Source organism: Bufo bufo, chromosome 7, assembly GCF_905171765.1.
Source record: "Bufo bufo chromosome 7, aBufBuf1.1, whole genome shotgun sequence".
Classification (NCBI taxonomy): domain Eukaryota; kingdom Metazoa; phylum Chordata; class Amphibia; order Anura; family Bufonidae; genus Bufo; species Bufo bufo.
The window spans coordinates 85,602,553-85,622,383 of NC_053395.1; the positions used below are offsets into that span (position 1 = coordinate 85,602,553).

Genomic DNA, 19,831 nt, shown 5'->3' on the forward strand with positions numbered 1-19,831 from the left:
GCCGCATGGGCAACGGATTAGATAAACGACATATGAAGATGCGCATGTGTAAAAACCTTTTGGGTGGTATATTTTGCCTGAGTGTGGGTGAATGATCCTATTGCCTCGAATGACATTATTGCATTGGGTGCAGTTGAGACATGGATAGGTTCCTGTTTTTGATGGTGCCAGTGTGGTTTGTTTTATAGAAGGTTTCATAGTACCAATATCTGCTTTCACTAGTCTATCTCTAAGGTTTTGCGGTTTTTTGTAACACATGCGGACCGGAGACTGGAATTCTGGAATATCTGGATATGATTGTGTAAGGATTGGCCAATGTTTTTCTTTATAATTGTTTGGATTTTGGGCATGATAGGATGATATGTCACCACTAATGGGAGACGGGGAGGCGATGGAGTGGTGTTGGAGAAGAAATCAGGGCATATAGGAAGAGTCTGTTCTCGTTTAAGTAAGGAAAGTGGATACCCTCTGTCCTGATATTTTTGGGACATTTCTTGCAATCTTTGTTTGCAAAGTGTAGGATCCTTAACAATTCTAGATACTCTTTGAAACTGGGAACAGGGTAAGGATTGTTTAGTGGTGTGAGGATGACAGCTTGAGTAATGGAGGAAAGTGTTCCGGTCGGTCGGTTTGCGATATAAATCGGTGGTCAATGTGCCGTTGGATGTCCTAATAATGACCATATCCAGGAAGCTAATAGATTGTGGATCGGTATGTGCTGTGAACTGCAGGTCAGGGTCGATACTATTAATGTGTAGCAGAAAAGCAGAAAATGCATTCTGGTCACCTCTCCATATACAGAATATATCGTCGATGTATCTGTACCATGATAATGCATGTGTCTGGAACAGGTCATTGGAATAGATCCAATCTTCCTCAAACCGGGCCATAAAGGCATTAGCGTAGGGTGGCACCACATGCGCGCCCATGGCGGTCCCTTTCTTCTGAATGTAAAAGTTGTCAATGAACATTAAAAAATTATGTTGAAGTACAAATTGGAGTAAATGTATACAGAAGGCCTGTGCTGATGGGGAGAGTTCAGAAGTTCTCAACAATATCGTGACTGCTTCAATTCCTTTGTCATGTGAAATGGAAGTGTATAGACTATTTACATCTAGTGTCACTAATAAACTATCTGGGGGTAGATCTTGTAGATTTGAAATGATAGATAGGAATTGTGAGGTTTCCAGTAAAAAGGAATGTGTTTGTTTAATGAGTGGAGTTAGTATTTTTTCCAGGAACTTTGATAGTGGTGAGAGTAGGGAGTCAGTGAAGGCTACAATTGGCCTACCTGGTGGATGAGTAAGATTTTTATGGATTTTAGGTAGAATGTAAAACACTGGAAGAATAGGATTGTTATTTAGAAGAAAAGTATATGTGGGTTTGTCAATGGTGTTAAGTTGGAGATGATGGTCTAGGAATGTGGTAATGTCCTTAGTAAGTTGAAAGGTGGGATTGTATTGGACCTGTTCATAGTCTAAGATTTCCGTATGGGCAAAATGAGAGTCCCTTGGATAAGACATTCAGTTCAGCTGGTGAAAGAGTTCGTGAGGAAATATTCACTATGAGGTTCCTACCTGTGAGTGGGTCTGGATTCCTGTCGGTTTTGGATCGATGGGTGCCTCTTCCTCGGCGTATATGTGCTTTTTCGTCGTTGTCGATAGCCGCGCCTGGGGAAAAAAACGCTGGGAACGGTATGTTGTAGATCTCTCGCTGCCTGAAGAGGAAGATGAGTAGCCTGTATAGGGGGTATATCCATATCCTGTTCTTGAGTCTTGCAATTGCCATCTGTAGACCTTGTTGAGTTGGTAATCCTCTGTGTCACGGATAAATTTGGTGCGTTTGGTATTCTCTAGATATTTTCGATGTTCGTCCAATATTTTATCTGTCTTCTTCTTTAATTCGGACCATTCGGAGGAGGAGGTAGTTGAGAGTGATTGGCTTTCAATAGCCGCAAGTTTCTCTTTGGAGTCTTGAATTGCTTTTTGAAGATGTTCAATACTGAGGACTATTATATCCAAGGAACATTTGTTTATAATGGTTTCAAACTTGGTACAGTATTCTGTATTCAAAGGAAATAAGGTTGGTCGAAGGTGGACTCTTAGTCCCCTGGGAATCCTCTTATTTTTATAATATTCTGCGAGAGTTGCGCAGTGAAGTTCCGAAGAGATTAGTTTTTTGGACTCGCGCTCCCAGTCACGTGTACGGTACTCATTGTGAGGTACGTGTAGAAAGTCACTTGATACTGTGACCTCAGAGACAATCTTCTCTGCTGCTGTAAAGTCGTACGCGAAGGTAGTCATCTGGAGAGTGCTCAGGCTCAAAACGTCGTCAATATTGAGGAAAAGGGGTTGAGCCTTGTTAGAAGGTGGGCGGTGCTCAGTGGTAGAGGTACATCAAATTTTTATTAAAGAACCACGGCACTCTATAGCTGCTTTTAAGTTGCTTGTTTTATTTTATTTCATATCTTTTTTAAATAGACTATTTACATCTAGTGTCACTAATATACACTTCCATTTCACATGACAAAGGAATTGAAGCAGTCAAGATATTGTTGAGAACTTCTGAACTCTCCCCATCAGCACAGACCTTCTGTATACATTTACTACAATTTGTACGTTAACATAATTTTTTCATGTTCGGTGACAACTTTTACATTCAGAAGAAAGGGACCGCCATGGGCGCGCATGTGGCACCACCCTACGCTAAGGCCTTTATGGCCCGGTTTGAGGAAGATTGGATCTATTCCAATGACCTGTTCCAGACACATGCATTATCATGGTACAGATACATTGACGATATATTCTGTATATGGAGAGGTGACCAGAATGCATTTTCTGCTTTTCTGCTACACATTAATAGTATCGACCCTGACCTGCAGTTCACAGCACATACCGATCCACAATCTATTAGCTTCCTGGATACGGTCGTTATTAGGACATCCAACGGCACACCGACCGACCGGAACACTCTCCTCCATTACTCAAGCTGTCATCCACACACCACAAAACAATCCTTACCCCGTTCCCAGTTTCAAAGAGTATCTAGAATTGTTAAGGATCCTACACTTTGCAAACAAAGATTGCAAGAAATGTCCCAAAAATTTCAGGACAGAGGGTATCCACTTTCCTTACTTAAACGAAAACAGACTCTTCCTATACACCCTGATTCCTTCTCCAACACCACTCCATCGCCTCCCCGTCTCCCATTAGTGGTGACATATCATCCTATCATCCCCAAAATCCAAACAATTATAAAAAAACATTGGCCAATCCTTACACAATCATATCGAGATATTCCAGAATTCCAGTCTCCGGTCCGCATGTGTTACAAAAGACCGCAAAACCTTAGAGATAGACTAGCGAAAGCAGATATTGGTCCAATGAAACCCTCTATAAAACAAACCACACTGGTACCATCAAAAACAGGAACCTATCCATGTCTCAACTGCACCCAATGCAATAATGTCATTCGAGGCAATAGGATCATTCACCCACCCATGCGGCCTTGCATATGTGGGTGAAACCACCCAATGTGTACAGGACCGCATTTCCAAGCACAAATCTGATATCCGTTGTCGCAAAACCGAATTACCAGTACCACACCATTTCATCTCGGCTAACCACCAGATCAACCAATTAAAGTTTCAAATCTTAGAACAAGTAGCAAGACGCGGAGGGAACAGGATAGCATGTCTAAAACAACGCGAGGCATATTGGATTTTCGAACTTAACACCCTGACACCCCGTGGATTAAATAGAGACTTTGATTTTTGCATTTCTTGATCTTGTTGTTGACTCTGCATTCCTGGATTCAAATGTCTCCATCTCAGCATTCTATTCTCTTCTCCATTTACTCTCTGGACTACTACAGCTCAATGTTCCTATTGTTGTATGTGCTATATATGTGAGATAAATATGGGATATGCTTCCAGATATTAATTCCCCCCCCCCTCCCCTTTATTTCCCACAGGTGAAATGACCACTGTCAGACAGGTAGTATCATGCCATTGCCATAATATACTGTAGTGATATATTTGTATACATACATAGATACATAGGAGTACTTATAACCACCTTATACTAGTTAATATTTAAGATTTAGCATGAATAGATATTGACTATCTCCGATCAAGAGCAATTCCCATATGAGAAAAATGCTTGCTACATATTCCTAACATCATGCCAGTATTTCTATTAGATTCGCTATTGCCACTGCGCATGCGCCCGTCCCCTAATACGTGACTACATTTTGCCAGTTCCCTGTTCAGACCAGCGATCCCCATTGCGCATGCGCCCGCACATGACCTCATCCACCCGGCGCGAGCTACTCATACTCCCCGCCCCTGATATTATTGATTCGCTCTGCGCATGCGCCCGTTTATGACGCCAGCTACCTGGCGTGGGACCCGCCTCTCCTCGCCACCTTTTAATCCAACCAGGCCAATGGCGTCCCCACACCATCCTATATACTCTGCAGACTAAGGTATGTGCTCTCTATCTATAAATGACTAAGGATCCTGCTGTGATCTGTGACTATGCCCAACATAAGGAATTCGAGATGTTACCTTAATCTTTGTATTTACATTTATATTTGTACTGGCATTATATTTAAGTGGTCCACCCGTACATTATGCCTCAACTACTACTACTAACCTTACTTACTTAGGCATTGCTTAACATGAACTAGATTACTCATATGACAGGAATACTCTTTTATCCTTTTAAATAATACCGTATTGTTTGGATTCCACAGATACCCTACGTACATCCTGCCACCTTTACCTGGGGATCATTATCTCAGCGTCCTAATCTAGACTACTGTTATTCTCTATTGTCAGACTATGCTGTTAATAGACTACCTGAATCTATATATCATGTATGATTTTGGTCCGTTATGTGTTCTCTTACAAGATAGACATATTCTCCCCAATCATGATATACCAAAGAACACATTGTCTATTATATATGTTACCTGTGAAACAACTTTTTTCTATTACTGTATAAATTAATTTAAATATTCACTTGTCTATATACTAGGCCATGAACAAGGTCTAAGACTAGACTGAAACGTTGGCCAGTGGCTAAATTTTGGATGGATAAAAAAGATATATAAAAAAGATATGAAATGAAATAAAACAAGCAACTTAAAAGCAGCTATAGAGTGTCGTGGTTCTCCTTGTTCTTCTAGCAAGGAGTGCCGCTCAACCCCTTTTCCTCAATCCTGTACATACAACAGTGCTCAGAAGTAAAACTGTGGACCCTCGAGAAGTGGCCCCATTTTGATAACTCCACCCCTCAAGGTATTAATGGGTAGAGTCAGCATTTTGATGCCACAGATATTTTACGTAAACGAATTGCACAGCAGTTTTCCACAGATGTGGCACTTCAGTGCCCAATATGTTGTGTTCAGCTGCTGTCATCTGAGACTCACACCACACTACTTGAATTGATAGCTGGGTAATACTGGGTACGGAAATAGAATAAATGTGGACGTCAGCTGTTGTATGGTCACATGGCAGGGCTCAGCAGGGACAGAGGCCATTGGGCTTTTCAAGCACGGATTTTGCTGGAATGGTTTTTGGGTGCTACATCACATTTGCAGAGCTTGTGAGGTACCAGTATAGTGTAACTCCCCCCCATAAGTGACCCTATTTTGTAAAGTATACCCCTCAAATTATTTATCAAGGTTTGGAGTGAGCATTTTGATGACAAGGTATTTTGCAGAAATGAATGAGCAGGGGACTGTGCAAAATGAAAATTGCAGATGCAGCATTTAAATTGTTAAGCAGGTTTTACTGGATACAGCAATGACATAAATGAGGGTGTAAACGGCTGTTTGGGTACACTGCAGGGTTCAGAAGGGAAAGACCACTTTTTGGCTTTTGCAGCGCTTATTTGCTGAATTGGTTTATGGGTCCTATGTTGCTATTGAACAGCCTCTGGGGTATCAGTACTGCCATTTTATGAGAACCATATGCTTTTTATTGTTCTCTTGATGGAGATGTGTGAGAGCTTATTTCATATCATTGGTTCCATTTTGGGGTACACACAGCTTTTTGATAACTTTGATAAGGAATAGGCAGCAACTCTGCCATTGTTGTTTGGGCTTCAGTTTTGTGGAGTACACAGTGTGGGGAAAAAATGACAAGCTATCTTTATTCTGGTAGTCAATACGATTACAGAGATACCAATTTGAAATGTTTTCTTTTTTACTTTTTTGAAAAAAAAAATTTTTTTGCATCACCATTTCTAAAAGACATATTTTTTTGATGATAGTCCTGTGAGGGCTATTTTTTTTTGGAATGAGATAATATTTTCATTAGTACCATTTTGGGGTATGATTTCTATGTTCTGGTCATAGTTTTTATAGATTTTTAAAAATTATTTATGGCCTTCACCTGACAGGGTAGATCATGTGATTTTTATAAAGCCGGTTGTATCGGATGCAGCAATTCCTAATATGTCTAATTTATTTTTCATTTTTTTCATTTTTAGATGACTTGATGAGGGGAAAGTGGTGCTTTTTTGCTTTAAGCTTTCAATTATTAAATATAATTATTATTCTACAAAACAAATTTTTATGCTTTTTTTCCCCACTAGGGGACTTCACACTTTGTTAGTCTGATCTCTTCTACACTGCATTACAATTCACAGTGTATTGTAAAGCATCGGAACTGCCAGTATTACACTGACAGCTGCTTATGAGACATGCCTGGAGGCTAGGCCTCTGTAGCTGGTAGGTTCCACGACCTTTGTAGGAGAGACAATGGTTTGGGAGATGGAACTCCCTCCCTCTGTAAACCTTTAGATGCGGTAGTCAGCATTGACTTCGGAATCTAAAGCTCCGAGTTACAGCTTATGTGGCTGCTAGATCAGCGTGCCATACATGTACCATGTGTGTTGGGAAACTCACTTCCCGCAGCTCTGCACATGAACAGTGCATGTCAGAAATGGGCTAATCTGCATATTTCTTGGATTAAATACTATATCTTTAATCCAATTCTTGAAAAATCATAAAATTTTATAAATATAAAACATAACATGGAAGTATTTCTGGTGGCTTTTCCGAATAAGCTATGTGTGTGCACGAGGAACACCTCTATATCTGGCCATTATATGATTTGTATTCTGCATTTATCACCATTTTTCAAATATGCAGGCTCCTTCTCTAATTACCAGTTTTCCATGAGCTAGTGGGAAGAGACTAGCTGTTATGATATCTTATATACACAGTATACATAGAGATAAGGAGATCCTGCTCCTCTACATATCCTAGAGATCCTACCGCCACTTTCTCCACGAACTATGGGCAAATGTATTCTGATGCCTCAGTGAATCCGTCTTGTCTCCATAGACTATATTAGAGCTGTGAACTGAGAGTGAATGAGCAATTCAGGAAGCAGTGGAAGGAGGAGAAATGACTCTTAAGTGAAGAAAGGCGCATTTTTCTATAATAAGAAATATATTTCTTAAATTCACTAGACCTTTAACCACTGATGTAAACATAAAAGTACATGGTAAAAAAAAAACATTAAACTCAATGATCAAAGGTTTGCTTTTCTTTTATTATGGATAAAGTAGCTAAAACGCTACCTTGAGGCTGAATTACTGCAGTTAGTTCTGCAGGACAAAAAAATATAAAAAAAACAGTCATTGAATTAGTCCGTCAAAAAGACATCACACTGTTGTTCAATAAAAGTGAACAAGGAAACAAATAGTTCTGTTTTCAGACAGTAAAATCATCTGAGACATTTTACAAAGCTTATCAAATACTATATATACATTAAATTACCAATATGTACTTTAAGAATATTGTTTTCTTAATAAGAATATATATATAAAAATATTTCATTTTCCACAGCAAATGATGACCATCCACAATTACCTGCTGCTTAATGATTGCTACATCGATATAATCTTTTATTAAGAATCTGAAAGGCAGCAGGCTTTGGGATAAATGGCTATGTTATTCCTTCAGTACCTTTATTAACAACAATGTAACACATTATTTCTAAACCATAGAAAAAGAATACGGTAATTCTGTAAAAAAAAATGCAATCTCAAGTTCATAATTGTCAATAAAGTTGAGCATCAAGGTCATACTTCTCACAAAATTTGTCTGTAAATGGAATACAGGTTAAATACTCGCACCATTCACACTTGATATGATAAAAGTAGAATAAAACCACAAGTCCTGAGAAAAGTCCAAAAAATATTAAAAGAAAAATAATAATTTGGCACCTTTTCCTGTACATGTCAAACTTGCCAAAACTAATGTAAGGAAGAAATGCAAAAGACAAGAAGAAACCACTAATAAATCCAGAAATATGAGCAAAATTGTCAATCCATGGAAGAAGGCCAAATGTGAATAGGAAGATCACAACAGCAAAGAGTTTGAAGAATGCCCTCCATGGTCTTTCTAGAATTTGCCAACTTTGGAAAAGCTCAACAAAAAGACATGCCAAAATTCCAAACTGAGATCCAGCTGGTCCAACCTGGAAAAAAAAGACATATCAATAATTAAAGGGGTTCTGTCTTCAGAAATGTCCCAATAACACCATCTCACCTGAGACATGTGCTCATGGTCTTGGTCCCATCACTGTACAGCACATACACTGATGAGCTCCCATTAAACTTCAGGGACAGACGTGAGTATGTCTATTGCCTGGCCCTGTCAGTCAATGGCGGGAACATAGCAATAAGGGCAATTAGCAGAGCCCCTGGAGCAACGAGGTACAATGACACCGTCCTCCTTGCTCCTGCAGGTTCATTTGCATATTATAAATCATCAAGTTTGTGGGCACGTAGGAAGATGGGACCAAGACAATGATGTTCAACTGTCAAGTGCATATGTCTTAAGTGAGAGTTTTATTGCGACGCATTTGATGACAGATCCCCTTTAACGTAAAATAACATGGAGTTCTTCTGAAAAAATCCAAACCCTGTAGTGACCCCCCCCTTCCCCCCAGTGGCTGGGCACCTCACACAGGTTATCCTTACCTCGCGTCGCTCCTGATCCCTGCACAGCCACCACGTGAATGAAAAATCTGGCGGGGAAGGGAGGGTTACTTTTTGTGAGGGATGAACTTGGTACAGCCAATAGCAGGCCGCAACAGGGACAAGCCTCCCTAGCGTCACCCGAGATGCTAGGGAGGCTCGTCCCCATCACAGCCTGCTATTGGCTGCACCACCTCCAACCCATACCTCCCCCCCCCCAGTCGCCGTATGTTTTGATCCGTGCGACGGGACATGTAGCAGCGGCCATGTCGGCATTAGAAGTGACGCGGGTATTGGGAAGCGAGGTAAGTACAATCTGTGTGAGGTGCCAGGGCATATAGGGGGTCATGATAGGGGTTGGATAACCCCTTAACAGAAAATTGCACATAATCCTCAATACCTAAATGTGATAAAATTTTCTGCAAATGTATGCTGTTGTCTCTTTTTTTTAACAACATTTCCAATGCTTCTTGTACCACAAAAGTTCTGTCTTAAAATTTGGCTTCCTGCTTCTTATTATTCAAGTAATTCCAAACAAATTCAGTTAGGTAGTGGTCTGAACTCCACGGATTACAATCCACATTTGAAATAACTGTGTAGCTTCATAATTTCCTATCATTTTAAGTGCTGTTTTCTAATGTTGACAGTTTCAGAAGTCTAGGCATCACAGAACCCTAAGCATTACAGACTTGGCCTAGTCAATCATGCCAATTGAACATTTAGGGAGGAAAGGGATGCAAATGAGCTCTTAACAAGCTCTGCCTCTAATGCCACCAGAAGTAAGGCAGCTATCCTATAAGTCAATGTTCTCTAACTCTTTAGCTAAGCCTTGAGACATGACTCGGATATTAAATAAGTCAGCACCTCATCTGCAGACAGCTGTTTCATGGTGATTGCCCCTCATCAGTGCAGAGCAGAGAGTACTGGCTTGACTGGGTGAAAGGCCTGTCAGGGTTAGGGGGGTACTATCTCTCCTTAGGGAGAGAGCACCTTAATCAGCGTGAGGAGACTTATAGGCCATACATGCCCTTTGGAATTCTGGGAGGAAAGGGATGCAAATGAGCTCTTAACAAGCTCTGCCTCTAATGCCACCAGATGTAAGGCAGATATCCTATAAGTCAATGTTCAGCTCTCTAGCTAAGCCTTGAGATATGACTTGGATATTAAATAAGCCAGCACCTCATCTGCATACAGCTGTTTCAGGTTGATTGCCCCTCATCAGTGAAGAGAGTACTGGCTTGACTGGGTGAGAGGCCTGTCAGGGTTAGGGGGGTACTATCTCTCCTTAGGGAGAGAGCGCCAACATGTATGGCCTATAAGTCTCCTCACTCTGATTAAGGCGCTCTCTCCCTACGTAGAGATTGTACCCCCCTAACCCTGACAGGCCTCTCACCCATTCAAGCCAGTACCCTCTGCTCTGCACTGATGAGGGGCAATCACCCCCAAAACAGCTGTCTGCAGATGAGGTGCTGGCTTATTTAATATCCAAGTCATGTCTCAAGGCTTAGCTAAAGAGCTGAACATAACTTATAGGATAGCTGCTTTACATCTGGTGGCATTAGAGGCAGAGCTTGTTAAAAGCTAATTTGCATCCCTTTCCTTCCAGAATTCCAGAGGAGCATGTATGGCCTATAAGTCTACTCATGCTGATTAAGGCGCTCTCTCCCTAAGGAATGATAGTACCCCCCTAAATTGAACATGTAGTGACTCCCATTCACATACCACCTACCAGCCTACTGTCTGTCTACTGGCATCCCTCAAAAGCTATGACCTGGTACTCCTACTCACCTCTATCTAAACCTTTGGCTTGAAGAAGCTCTTGGAGTCCCTTCTCTTTCAGTACCACTTCAACGCTGATAACACTCTAATTTATTTCTCTGGCCCAGATATCACCTCCTTGTTCGTAAGAATTCAATCTACAATTCTGTATCTGATTATCAGATATATCCTCCTCTGTCTCCTGCTGCTTTCTAATACTCAACATGGAGAAAACTGATTTCATCATCATTCCCCCTGTTCACTCAGCCCCCACCCCACCAGACCTATAAATCACAGTTAATGACTCCACCCTTTCCCCAGTCTCACAAGTCCACTGCCTTGGGATAACACCCAGTAAATCTGCCTCTCCCCACTGACAATCCCTTCACTGACTCCCAGGAAATTCACTTCAAAATATTAACAACACCATACAAGGCTTTCCACAACCTGTCGCCTCCATACATCTCTGACCTACTCTCCCAATACCTTCCCACACCTAATCTCCGATCTTCACCTCTGTTTGGGGGTAACTATTAGTGTCCTTAAAAGGGTAATATCATTTTGGTGACAATCTGCGATCAACTTTTGTTGTAAGGAAACAGATGTAACTTATTGGTTTAAGATTTTTCAGGATGAAAGAGAATAGGGTGCACAAAAGTGAAGACTAGCAAAATACTGATAGATGTGGAAACCTTTGTCTAATTGCATTTATAAATCATTCCAATGAAAAATGAATAGTAATTGCTGTTTTTACTTGAACTTAAAAGGGGCTTTCTCTATATGGATGACCTATCCTCAGACCCCCCCCGCCGATCAGCTGTATGATCACTCCTGCGTGCATTCTGTTCACTGTTACCTGCTCGCTGTCAACATTGCATTGCTGCATTCTCCTCAATTTTTACCTGCTTACTGTTGACATTGCAGTTGTGAGCAGGTGTCATTACAGCTCCTCCATCCCAATTACCTGAATGGGACGGAGTGTGACTACATTTGCTCGGTACCAATCAAAGGAATGGGATGGAGGAGCTGTAATGACACCTGCCGACAGCTGCAATGCTTACTGCAGGTAAAAATTGAGGCGAATGCAGCGCTCTCAGGAGAGATGTGTTCTCTTCATACATCTGTTCGGACCGCTGCCGATCTGATAACCCCTTTAAATAAATGCAATACAGTATCATTGAATGGCATCACTGTACATATACTAATATGTATCATTTCAATGTTTTCTGTTTCTTCTTTTCTTATACTGTACATAATAAAATGACATCTGTATATTTATAGTGGTGTACCAGTTTTACATTGCTTCACATTGCTGTGTCTGTAGCTTCCAAGACAAGCTGTGCATATGATGATTGGCTTACATAACTTATCCTTAATGCACAGGCACAGCAATGTAATCAATTCATGGAAACAGAAAAAAATTTTTTTTATCATGTCTATTTCTCAATTACACAACTTGGTTTAAGATAATGTATGTTCAGATTACCATTGAAACCAGAGATGCGTATGCTGCAGTATTCTTCTATGAGTGAATGGGGCCTAAAACAGCAAGCAAAAATGGCTGACAATTCTTACCTCAGCTCTGTAAGGCAGGAATATAGCACTTGTAAGATTACCAGTAATCCCACTTAAAATGTAAATGATGGAGATTCTATGCCAGCCTGCCAGCTTTTCCAAATCTCGAAGTATTGTCATCTGGAAACACATTGACACCAAACAGTGCAAGATGCTGCAAAAAGAAACATAGAGTGAACATGAGCATGTCACACATTGTCCTACAAGTAGGAATAATGCAAGCGTTGACTGTAGAAACTAAAATAAATTGTAATAACATTTCTTTTTACTTTTGCTGGAGAGAGAATACATTATGTTTTTACATGACTGTGCTGTCTTACAGACAAGTCATACCTCTACCACATAATGGGGATGGGGGCTAAAATCGGTATGGTCACAATAGCAATGCACAATACATATATGTTCTATAGGATTGTGGTTGCATAAGAGAACATAAAATATTACATACCCAGCATGAAGGAACAAAGAAAGCCATAACCTATAAAACTGGTCTGGAACTTCTGGGTTCAGGAATGGCAGTAGACCACAAACCTCATCCATGCAGTGAACCTAGGAATAATTTGGACACTTCATCAAATCACCTAATAAATTACTTTTCTCTGAAATTGTAAAGAAACATAACACCATAATAAACAATGCAATCATATGTATTAAAGGTTTTTTTCTGTCTTATATGTGTGGCTCATATTAATTTATTATTTTAGGTAAGTTGAGCTATAATACTAATGGTTTTCATGAACAGTAATTTTTTGAAAATCTCTTTTATTGCATTTCAACATCATCATAAATCTTGACTTGCATGAGGAGGAAAAGCAGAGAATTACTGAAAAAAATGAACAGCAGACCCATTTTTGTCCGTCATCCCTCACCCATGGCTTCCATATGTTTCTATATCCCTACTGTGCCTTTATTGTAAAAAATATATTTTCTATTTTTCCATTGTAATCCACCACTTCCAACGATTCTTTCTGTAATGTTACTTCAGGATTTATCGAATATTTAGCAATTAATGATCTACCCTGAAAAAAGTGCCCTAATCAATAAGAATTTTTGCCCCCTTTTGGAGATCCATATCTGTCAAATATCCCAATATACAGTACAGACCAAAAGTTTGGACACACCTTCTCATTCAAAGAGTTTTCTTTATTTTCATGACTATGAAAATTGTAGATTCACACTGAAGGCATCAAAACTATGAATTAACACATATGGAATTATATATATAACAAACAAGTGTGAAACAACTGAAAATATGTCATATTCTAGGTTCTTCAAAGTAGCCACCTTTTGCTTTGATTACTGCTTTGCACACTCTTGCCATTCTCTTGATGAGCTTCAAGAGGTAGTCCCCTGAAATGGTTTTCACTTCACAGGTGTGCCCTGTCAGGTTTAATAAGTGGGATATCTATCCTTATAAATGGGTTTGGGACCATCAGTTGCGTTGAGGAGAAGTCAGGTGGATACACAGCTGATAGTCCTACTGAATAGACTGTTAGAATTAGTATTATGGAAGAAAAAAGCAGCTAAGTAAAGAAAAACGAGTGGCCATCATTATTTTAAGAAATGAAGGTCAGTCAGTCAGCCGAAAAATTGGGAAAACTTTGAAAGTAAGGGCTATTTGACCATGAAGGAGAGTGATGGGGTGCTGCACCAGATGACCTGGCCTCCACAGTCACCGGACCTGAACCCAATCGAGATGGTTTGGGGTGAGCTGGACCGCAGAGTGAAGGCAAAAGGGCCAACAAGTGCTAAGCATCTCTGGGAACTCCTTCAAAACTGTTGGAAGACCATTTCAGGGGACTACCTTTTGAAGCTCATCAAGAGAATGCCAAGAGTGTACATAGCAGTAATTAAAGCAAAAGGTGGCTACTTTGAAGAACCTAGAATATGACATATTTTCAGTTTTTTCACACTTGTTTGTTATGTATATAATTCCACATGTGTTAATTCATAGTTTTGATGCCTTCATAGTCATGAAAATAAAGAAAACTCTTTGAATGAGAAGGTGTGTCCAAACTTTTGGTCTGTACTGTACATCTAAGTTGTGTCCAAGGGGATGTTTATCTTAAGAATTTCAATTTAATTCCATTACTTCAACAGAATAATTGAACAATTTTGGGAACCTCAAAAAATGATGTAGCAAATCCTTCCTTCAATATTTCATTCCTAGCTTAAAAATAACTTAAAAAGTAATCAGTACGATAAAGTCAATGCACCAGATAAAAATGGACTAATGCCGTGCACTTAATCTATTCTCCACACTTTACACGTACATCAGTTGTTAAACACCCAAATGAACAAGCAGTATAATATTGTAAGGTAAATTGCATTAGAATATATATGTAAACTGAAAGACTTTTGAGCATTTGGAATGACTGCCAAGAGTAGTTTCAGACCATCTGGTCCCCATGGTGTCAATATCTTCTACAGTCTAGATGAGACTTTAGATATCCTCATTCAGATCATTTCTCTCCCCGTTTTCCTGTCTCTTTTTACCCCTTTTAGTGGGTCTCACTTTACTTGCTAGGCTTTAGGTATATTGTTTTATATCCATGTACTCGATTAGTAATTTTTAGATGTGTATAGTTTATAGTATAGTATATCATCATGGCCTCTTGTACAGTGATTACATATTTCCATTATACTGGCCATGTTTTAGTTCTGTAAACATACAAAATATAAAATTTACCTGTGAACACAAAGTTGCTTCTTCATGGAAATAGCCTTTCATGAAATCACAGTATTCTCTTGAAGTTATTTTACAGCTGAAGAAGTAGGAAATACATTAGTAATGCTTCATTATATCAATTGTAATAACACATTTCAGTACATTTAAATGGGCTATCCAATACTAAAATAATGGCCCAGAACTTCCCAACCCAGGATGGGGGAGGTGATGCTTATGTAATCTCCGCTTCTTGAGCTCCCGGGCCGGCATTTCTGCTCCCACATTCGCCAAGGACAACATTGATGGGGGCACAAGTGACCGCTACAGCCAATCACAGGCCACAACGGTAACCTACAGTGGTGACCTGGTTTCCCTGCGTCACATGTAACATGATGCATGACGCAGGGGAACCAGGTCACCACTGCGGCCTGTTATTGGCTACAGTGGTCACGTGTGCCCCCATTGACGGATGTTGTCCTTTGCGCACGTGGGAGCGGAACTGCCGACACCCAGGAGCCCGGGAGACCGGATCCAGTGGAGGATCAGGTAAGCATCGTTCCCACCCTAGGTCGGACAGGTGTGGGACACTATTTTAGTATTGCATAACCCCTTTAATGTGTTAAATGGTCACTGACAGCAATAAATGATCAAAGTCATTATGGAAGACAAAATTACTAGTGTTATACAAGGCCAGCTTTAGTTCAGCTGGGAGGAGTAACTGGGGCGGGGGGGTCTCCCCTTATGTTTCTTTTATCAGACTGATTGACATTTTCTTCCTCCTTCTGCTCTGAAGATTAAAAGGAATGCGTCATCAGACAATGACCTATTGTTTAAATTACATTTTTATGTTTAACATATTTTTTAAGAATTTTTGATGATGTTATTTTTTAATTTCCATGTCAATATCTAGATTTAAACAAAAACCATAAAATTCAGCAGTTTTCGCAATGGCCACTAAGCCTAATAATAGATGCCACTTCTTGGTCTATACAGAGCACTTTACTGCAGTTACCTGCTCATCTGTCATTCTAATCCTGCCTGTAATGATATCACCTTTGTGTATAGAAAAGACAGGATCCTCCATTCACATTAGTTGTTTGTCGGAGCTTATCTATTCTTTCCTTGTACAATGACCTTTGCACAGGTCATATAGCATGCCTAGAAAACTCTCCCACAGAAGTCAATAGGGTCAGCACCAGACCATTGTGTCTATGGCCCATGTGGTTCCCATGAAGCAATCTTCTTAATGCTTTCTAAATGCTGTGAAAGGGGTTGTGCAGGTGGTAAATATTGATGATCTAGCCTCAGGATAGGTCATCAATATCTGATTGACAGGGCTCTGACACCCCAGCCGATCAGCTGTTTGAAGAGTGCTCCATGCGAGCGCTGCTTCATGTTCATTACACTATGCGTAGTCTCCTCTGGAGTGGTGGCGTACTGTAATTACACGTACTAACTCCATTCAAGTCAATGGTGCGTGTACTTGTGATTACTATCCACTTCTGTTCTTCTGTGACAATTCACATGCTGCAAAAAATGTTGTGTCTTTGGTCATTTTCAGAAAATATATTCAGAATATATACTTTTCAAATTGTGCGCACAATGAATAATCGCAGTCTGTGACCTGAGTCTGGTTACTTCTGTTGGAGCGTTTTTCTCATGGCAGAGCTTTACCCCGATGAAAACTGTCTCAACTGTTAATGGTGCCCACAGAAACAGAACAGAAACTTACTTTCCCTTTGTCCCAATACAACAGGGCCTGCCTGTTATTTCACAATTCATGTGAAGATGGTTAGGATAGCTTCCATTTGTGTTGTTTGTACAGACCTACAAATAAGAATAAGAAATAAATACAAGCAACCACTGACTGCCAAAACATTGAGGAAAATTACTAAATTATATTCTGATATGGATGCAATTACTTGAACTGGGTGGGTAACACAAACACTGAGTATTTAGAGCATTCAGAGTCCAAAATAACAAGAACATACACTCATATATGTCTTAGGAGAAAATGCGTATGTTACAACTCCGACTTAAAGGGAACCTGTCATGTGGATATTTGATTATAATCTAACTAATTATATACAATCATTAACTACTAAAAAGTGCCTTAGATGTATTCACTTACTAGTGTGACAGATGGTTACCTCATAATATACACACAAAGATGCCGCATGCCGCATGCTTATGAGCTGATTTGAGTCCAGCGTGACGTCAGGGAGTCCAGCGTTTTTTTAATTCAGAGCTATAGCCACTCCCCTGCCCACCTGCTGTCAATCAGCAGCAGGTGGGCGGGGAGAGTCAGGAGCTCATGAATATTCAGGACTCATCATTATCAGCTGGAGCTTTTCAATACAAGATGTTGGCAGATTGACTGGGTCAGATAAAGAAAGTGAACCAGCATTGTGCTAAGAGAATCAGTCACTTATTTATGTTGCCCTTAGTTAGGACACCATAAAACTGGTGACAGGTTCCCTTTAAATAGGCTAGTTGGTTATAAAAGAAACAGTGTCTGACTAGTTCGGTCACGTGTATCCACTGACAAAGAGATTTTTAAACCTCAGTACTTTTCCACGGTAGGAGTCGCTAATTATTCTGCATGCTAAAGTAACCCAGAATATACTATATATACTATAGGATAAGAGTTAGCGCGTTAACAGGTTAGTCTCCATTGGTTCCACTGTTTTAGTGTTTGCTGAACTCCAGCTATGCTTCGTAATGATCTGTAGTGAACTAGTCACTGTGTTTCTTTAGTATCTAACTAGTCTACCTGAAACCAGGTGTGCATTTACTAATAACATATATATGGACATGTTATTAAGAGTAAGACACACTTACTCCACACACAAATTTACATTTATATAGGCAGGTCTTTACAACTACCTACTTCTAGATTATCATTCTAACACATTTTATCAAGATAACAATAGGTAAAAGTGAAAATCTGTCACCTTTTGGGTGGGTTCACATATGGTGTACCGTGTCGTGCACAGTGGAATTTTGTGCAGAAAATCCAAAGCATTTACAGTATTTAAAGTGGGGAGTGGGGTTTACAATTTTAGAAATCACATTCACACGAAGAGGAAAAACCCTGCAGAGTACACTGTCTAGTGAGCGGTGACATGCATGTACAGGGAGTGCAGAATTATTAGGCAAATGAGTATTTTGACCACATCACCCTCTTTATGCATGTTGTCTTACTCCAAGCTGTATAGGCTCGAAAGCCTACTACCAATTAAGCATATTAGAAGATGTGCATCTCTGTAATGAGAAGGGGTGTGGTCTAATGACATCAACACCCTATATTAGGTGTGCATAATTATTAGGCAACTTCCTTTCCTTTGGCAAAATGGGTCAAAAGAAGGACTTGACAGACTCAGAAAAGTCAAAAATAGTGAGATATCTTGCAGAGGGATGCAGCACTCTTAAAATTGCAAAGCTTCTGAAGCGTGATCATCGAACAATCAAGCGTTTCATTCAAAATAGTCAACAGGGTCGCAAGAAGCGTGTGGAAAAACCAAGGCGCAAAATAACTGCCCATGAACTGAGAAAAGTCAAGCGTGCAGCTGCCAAGATGCCACTTGCCACCAGTTTGGCCATATTTCAGAGCTGCAACATCACTGGAGTGCCCAAAAGCACAAGGTGTGCAATACTCAGAGACATGGCCAAGGTAAGAAAGGCTGAAAGACGACCACCACTGAACAAGACACACAAGCTGAAACGTCAAGACTGGGCCAAGAAATATCTCAAGACTGATTTTTCTAAGGTTTTATGGACTGATGAAATGAGAGTGAGTCTTGATGGGTGGATTGGTAAAGGGCAGAGAGCTCCAGTCCGACTCAGACGCCAGCAAGGTGGAGGTGAAGTACTGGTTTGGGCTGGTATCATCAAAGATGAGCTTGTGGGGCCTTTTCGGGTTGAGGATGGAGTCAAGCTCAACTCCCAGTCCTACTGCCAGTTTCTGGAAGACACCTTCTTCAAGCAGTGGTACAGGACAATGCTCCATCACACGCGTCCAAGTACTCCACAGTGTGGCTGGCAAGAAAGGGTATAAAAGAAGAAAATCTAATGACATGGCCTCCTTGTTCACCTGATCTGAACCCCATTGAGAACCTGTGGTCCATCATCAAATGTGAGATTTACAAGGAGGGAAAACAGTACACCTCTCCTAACAGTGTCTGGGAGGCTGTGGTTGCTGCTGCACGCAATGTTGATGGTGAACAGATCAAAACACTGACAGAATCCATGGATGGCAGGCTTTTGAGTGTCCTTGCAAAGAAAGGTGGCTATATTGGTCACTGATTTGTTTTTGTTTTGTTTTTGAATGTCAGAAATTTATATTTGTGAATGTTGAGATGTTATATTGGTTTCACTGGTAAAAATAAATAATTGAAATGGGTATATATTTGTTTTTTGTTAAGTTGCCTAATAATTATGCACAGTAATAGTCACCTGCACACACAGATATCCCCCTAAAATAGCTAAAACTAAAAACAAACTAAAAACTACTTCCAAAAATATTCAGCTTTGATATTAATGAGTTTTTTGGGTTCATTGAGAACATGGTTGTTGTTCAATAATAAAATGAATCCTCAAAAATACAACTTGCCTAATAATTCTGCACTCCCTGTAGACTGAACATCGCACTTCCAGTCCAGAGGGTACCGCAAAGATGGGAATTCTATTGGTCCTTTAGCATTGGGTCCCAGTCTTTGTGAACCATTTTAAAGTTAAAATGCATCAGGAATTAGTTCTTAAAGATACCCTGCCCCTACATTCCTGTTTTAATACATACTATACTTGCAGCTCTCATAAAATGACACATATG

The 19,831-nt window shown here is 40.1% G+C and overlaps 1 protein-coding gene across 4 annotated transcripts in view; it reads right to left on the minus strand.

The window, feature by feature from the left end:
• Positions 1 to 7,552: 7,552 nt before the first annotated feature.
• RHBDF1 (rhomboid 5 homolog 1) overlaps positions 7,553 to 19,831 on the minus strand; it is a 161,564-nt gene continuing 149,285 nt past the window's right edge. For all 4 annotated transcript variants that reach the window (XM_040440307.1, XM_040440304.1, XM_040440306.1 and 1 more), the window contains 5 exons: positions 16,733 to 16,827; positions 15,022 to 15,097; positions 12,781 to 12,881; positions 12,333 to 12,486; positions 7,553 to 8,497 (listed from right to left, as the gene is read on the minus strand). In XM_040440307.1, coding sequence (XP_040296241.1) covers positions 8,078 to 8,497; positions 12,333 to 12,486; positions 12,781 to 12,881; positions 15,022 to 15,097; positions 16,733 to 16,827 — 846 coding nt within the window. In that variant the 3' untranslated portion in view covers positions 7,553 to 8,077. The remainder of the gene's footprint in view (positions 8,498 to 12,332; positions 12,487 to 12,780; positions 12,882 to 15,021; positions 15,098 to 16,732; positions 16,828 to 19,831) is intronic.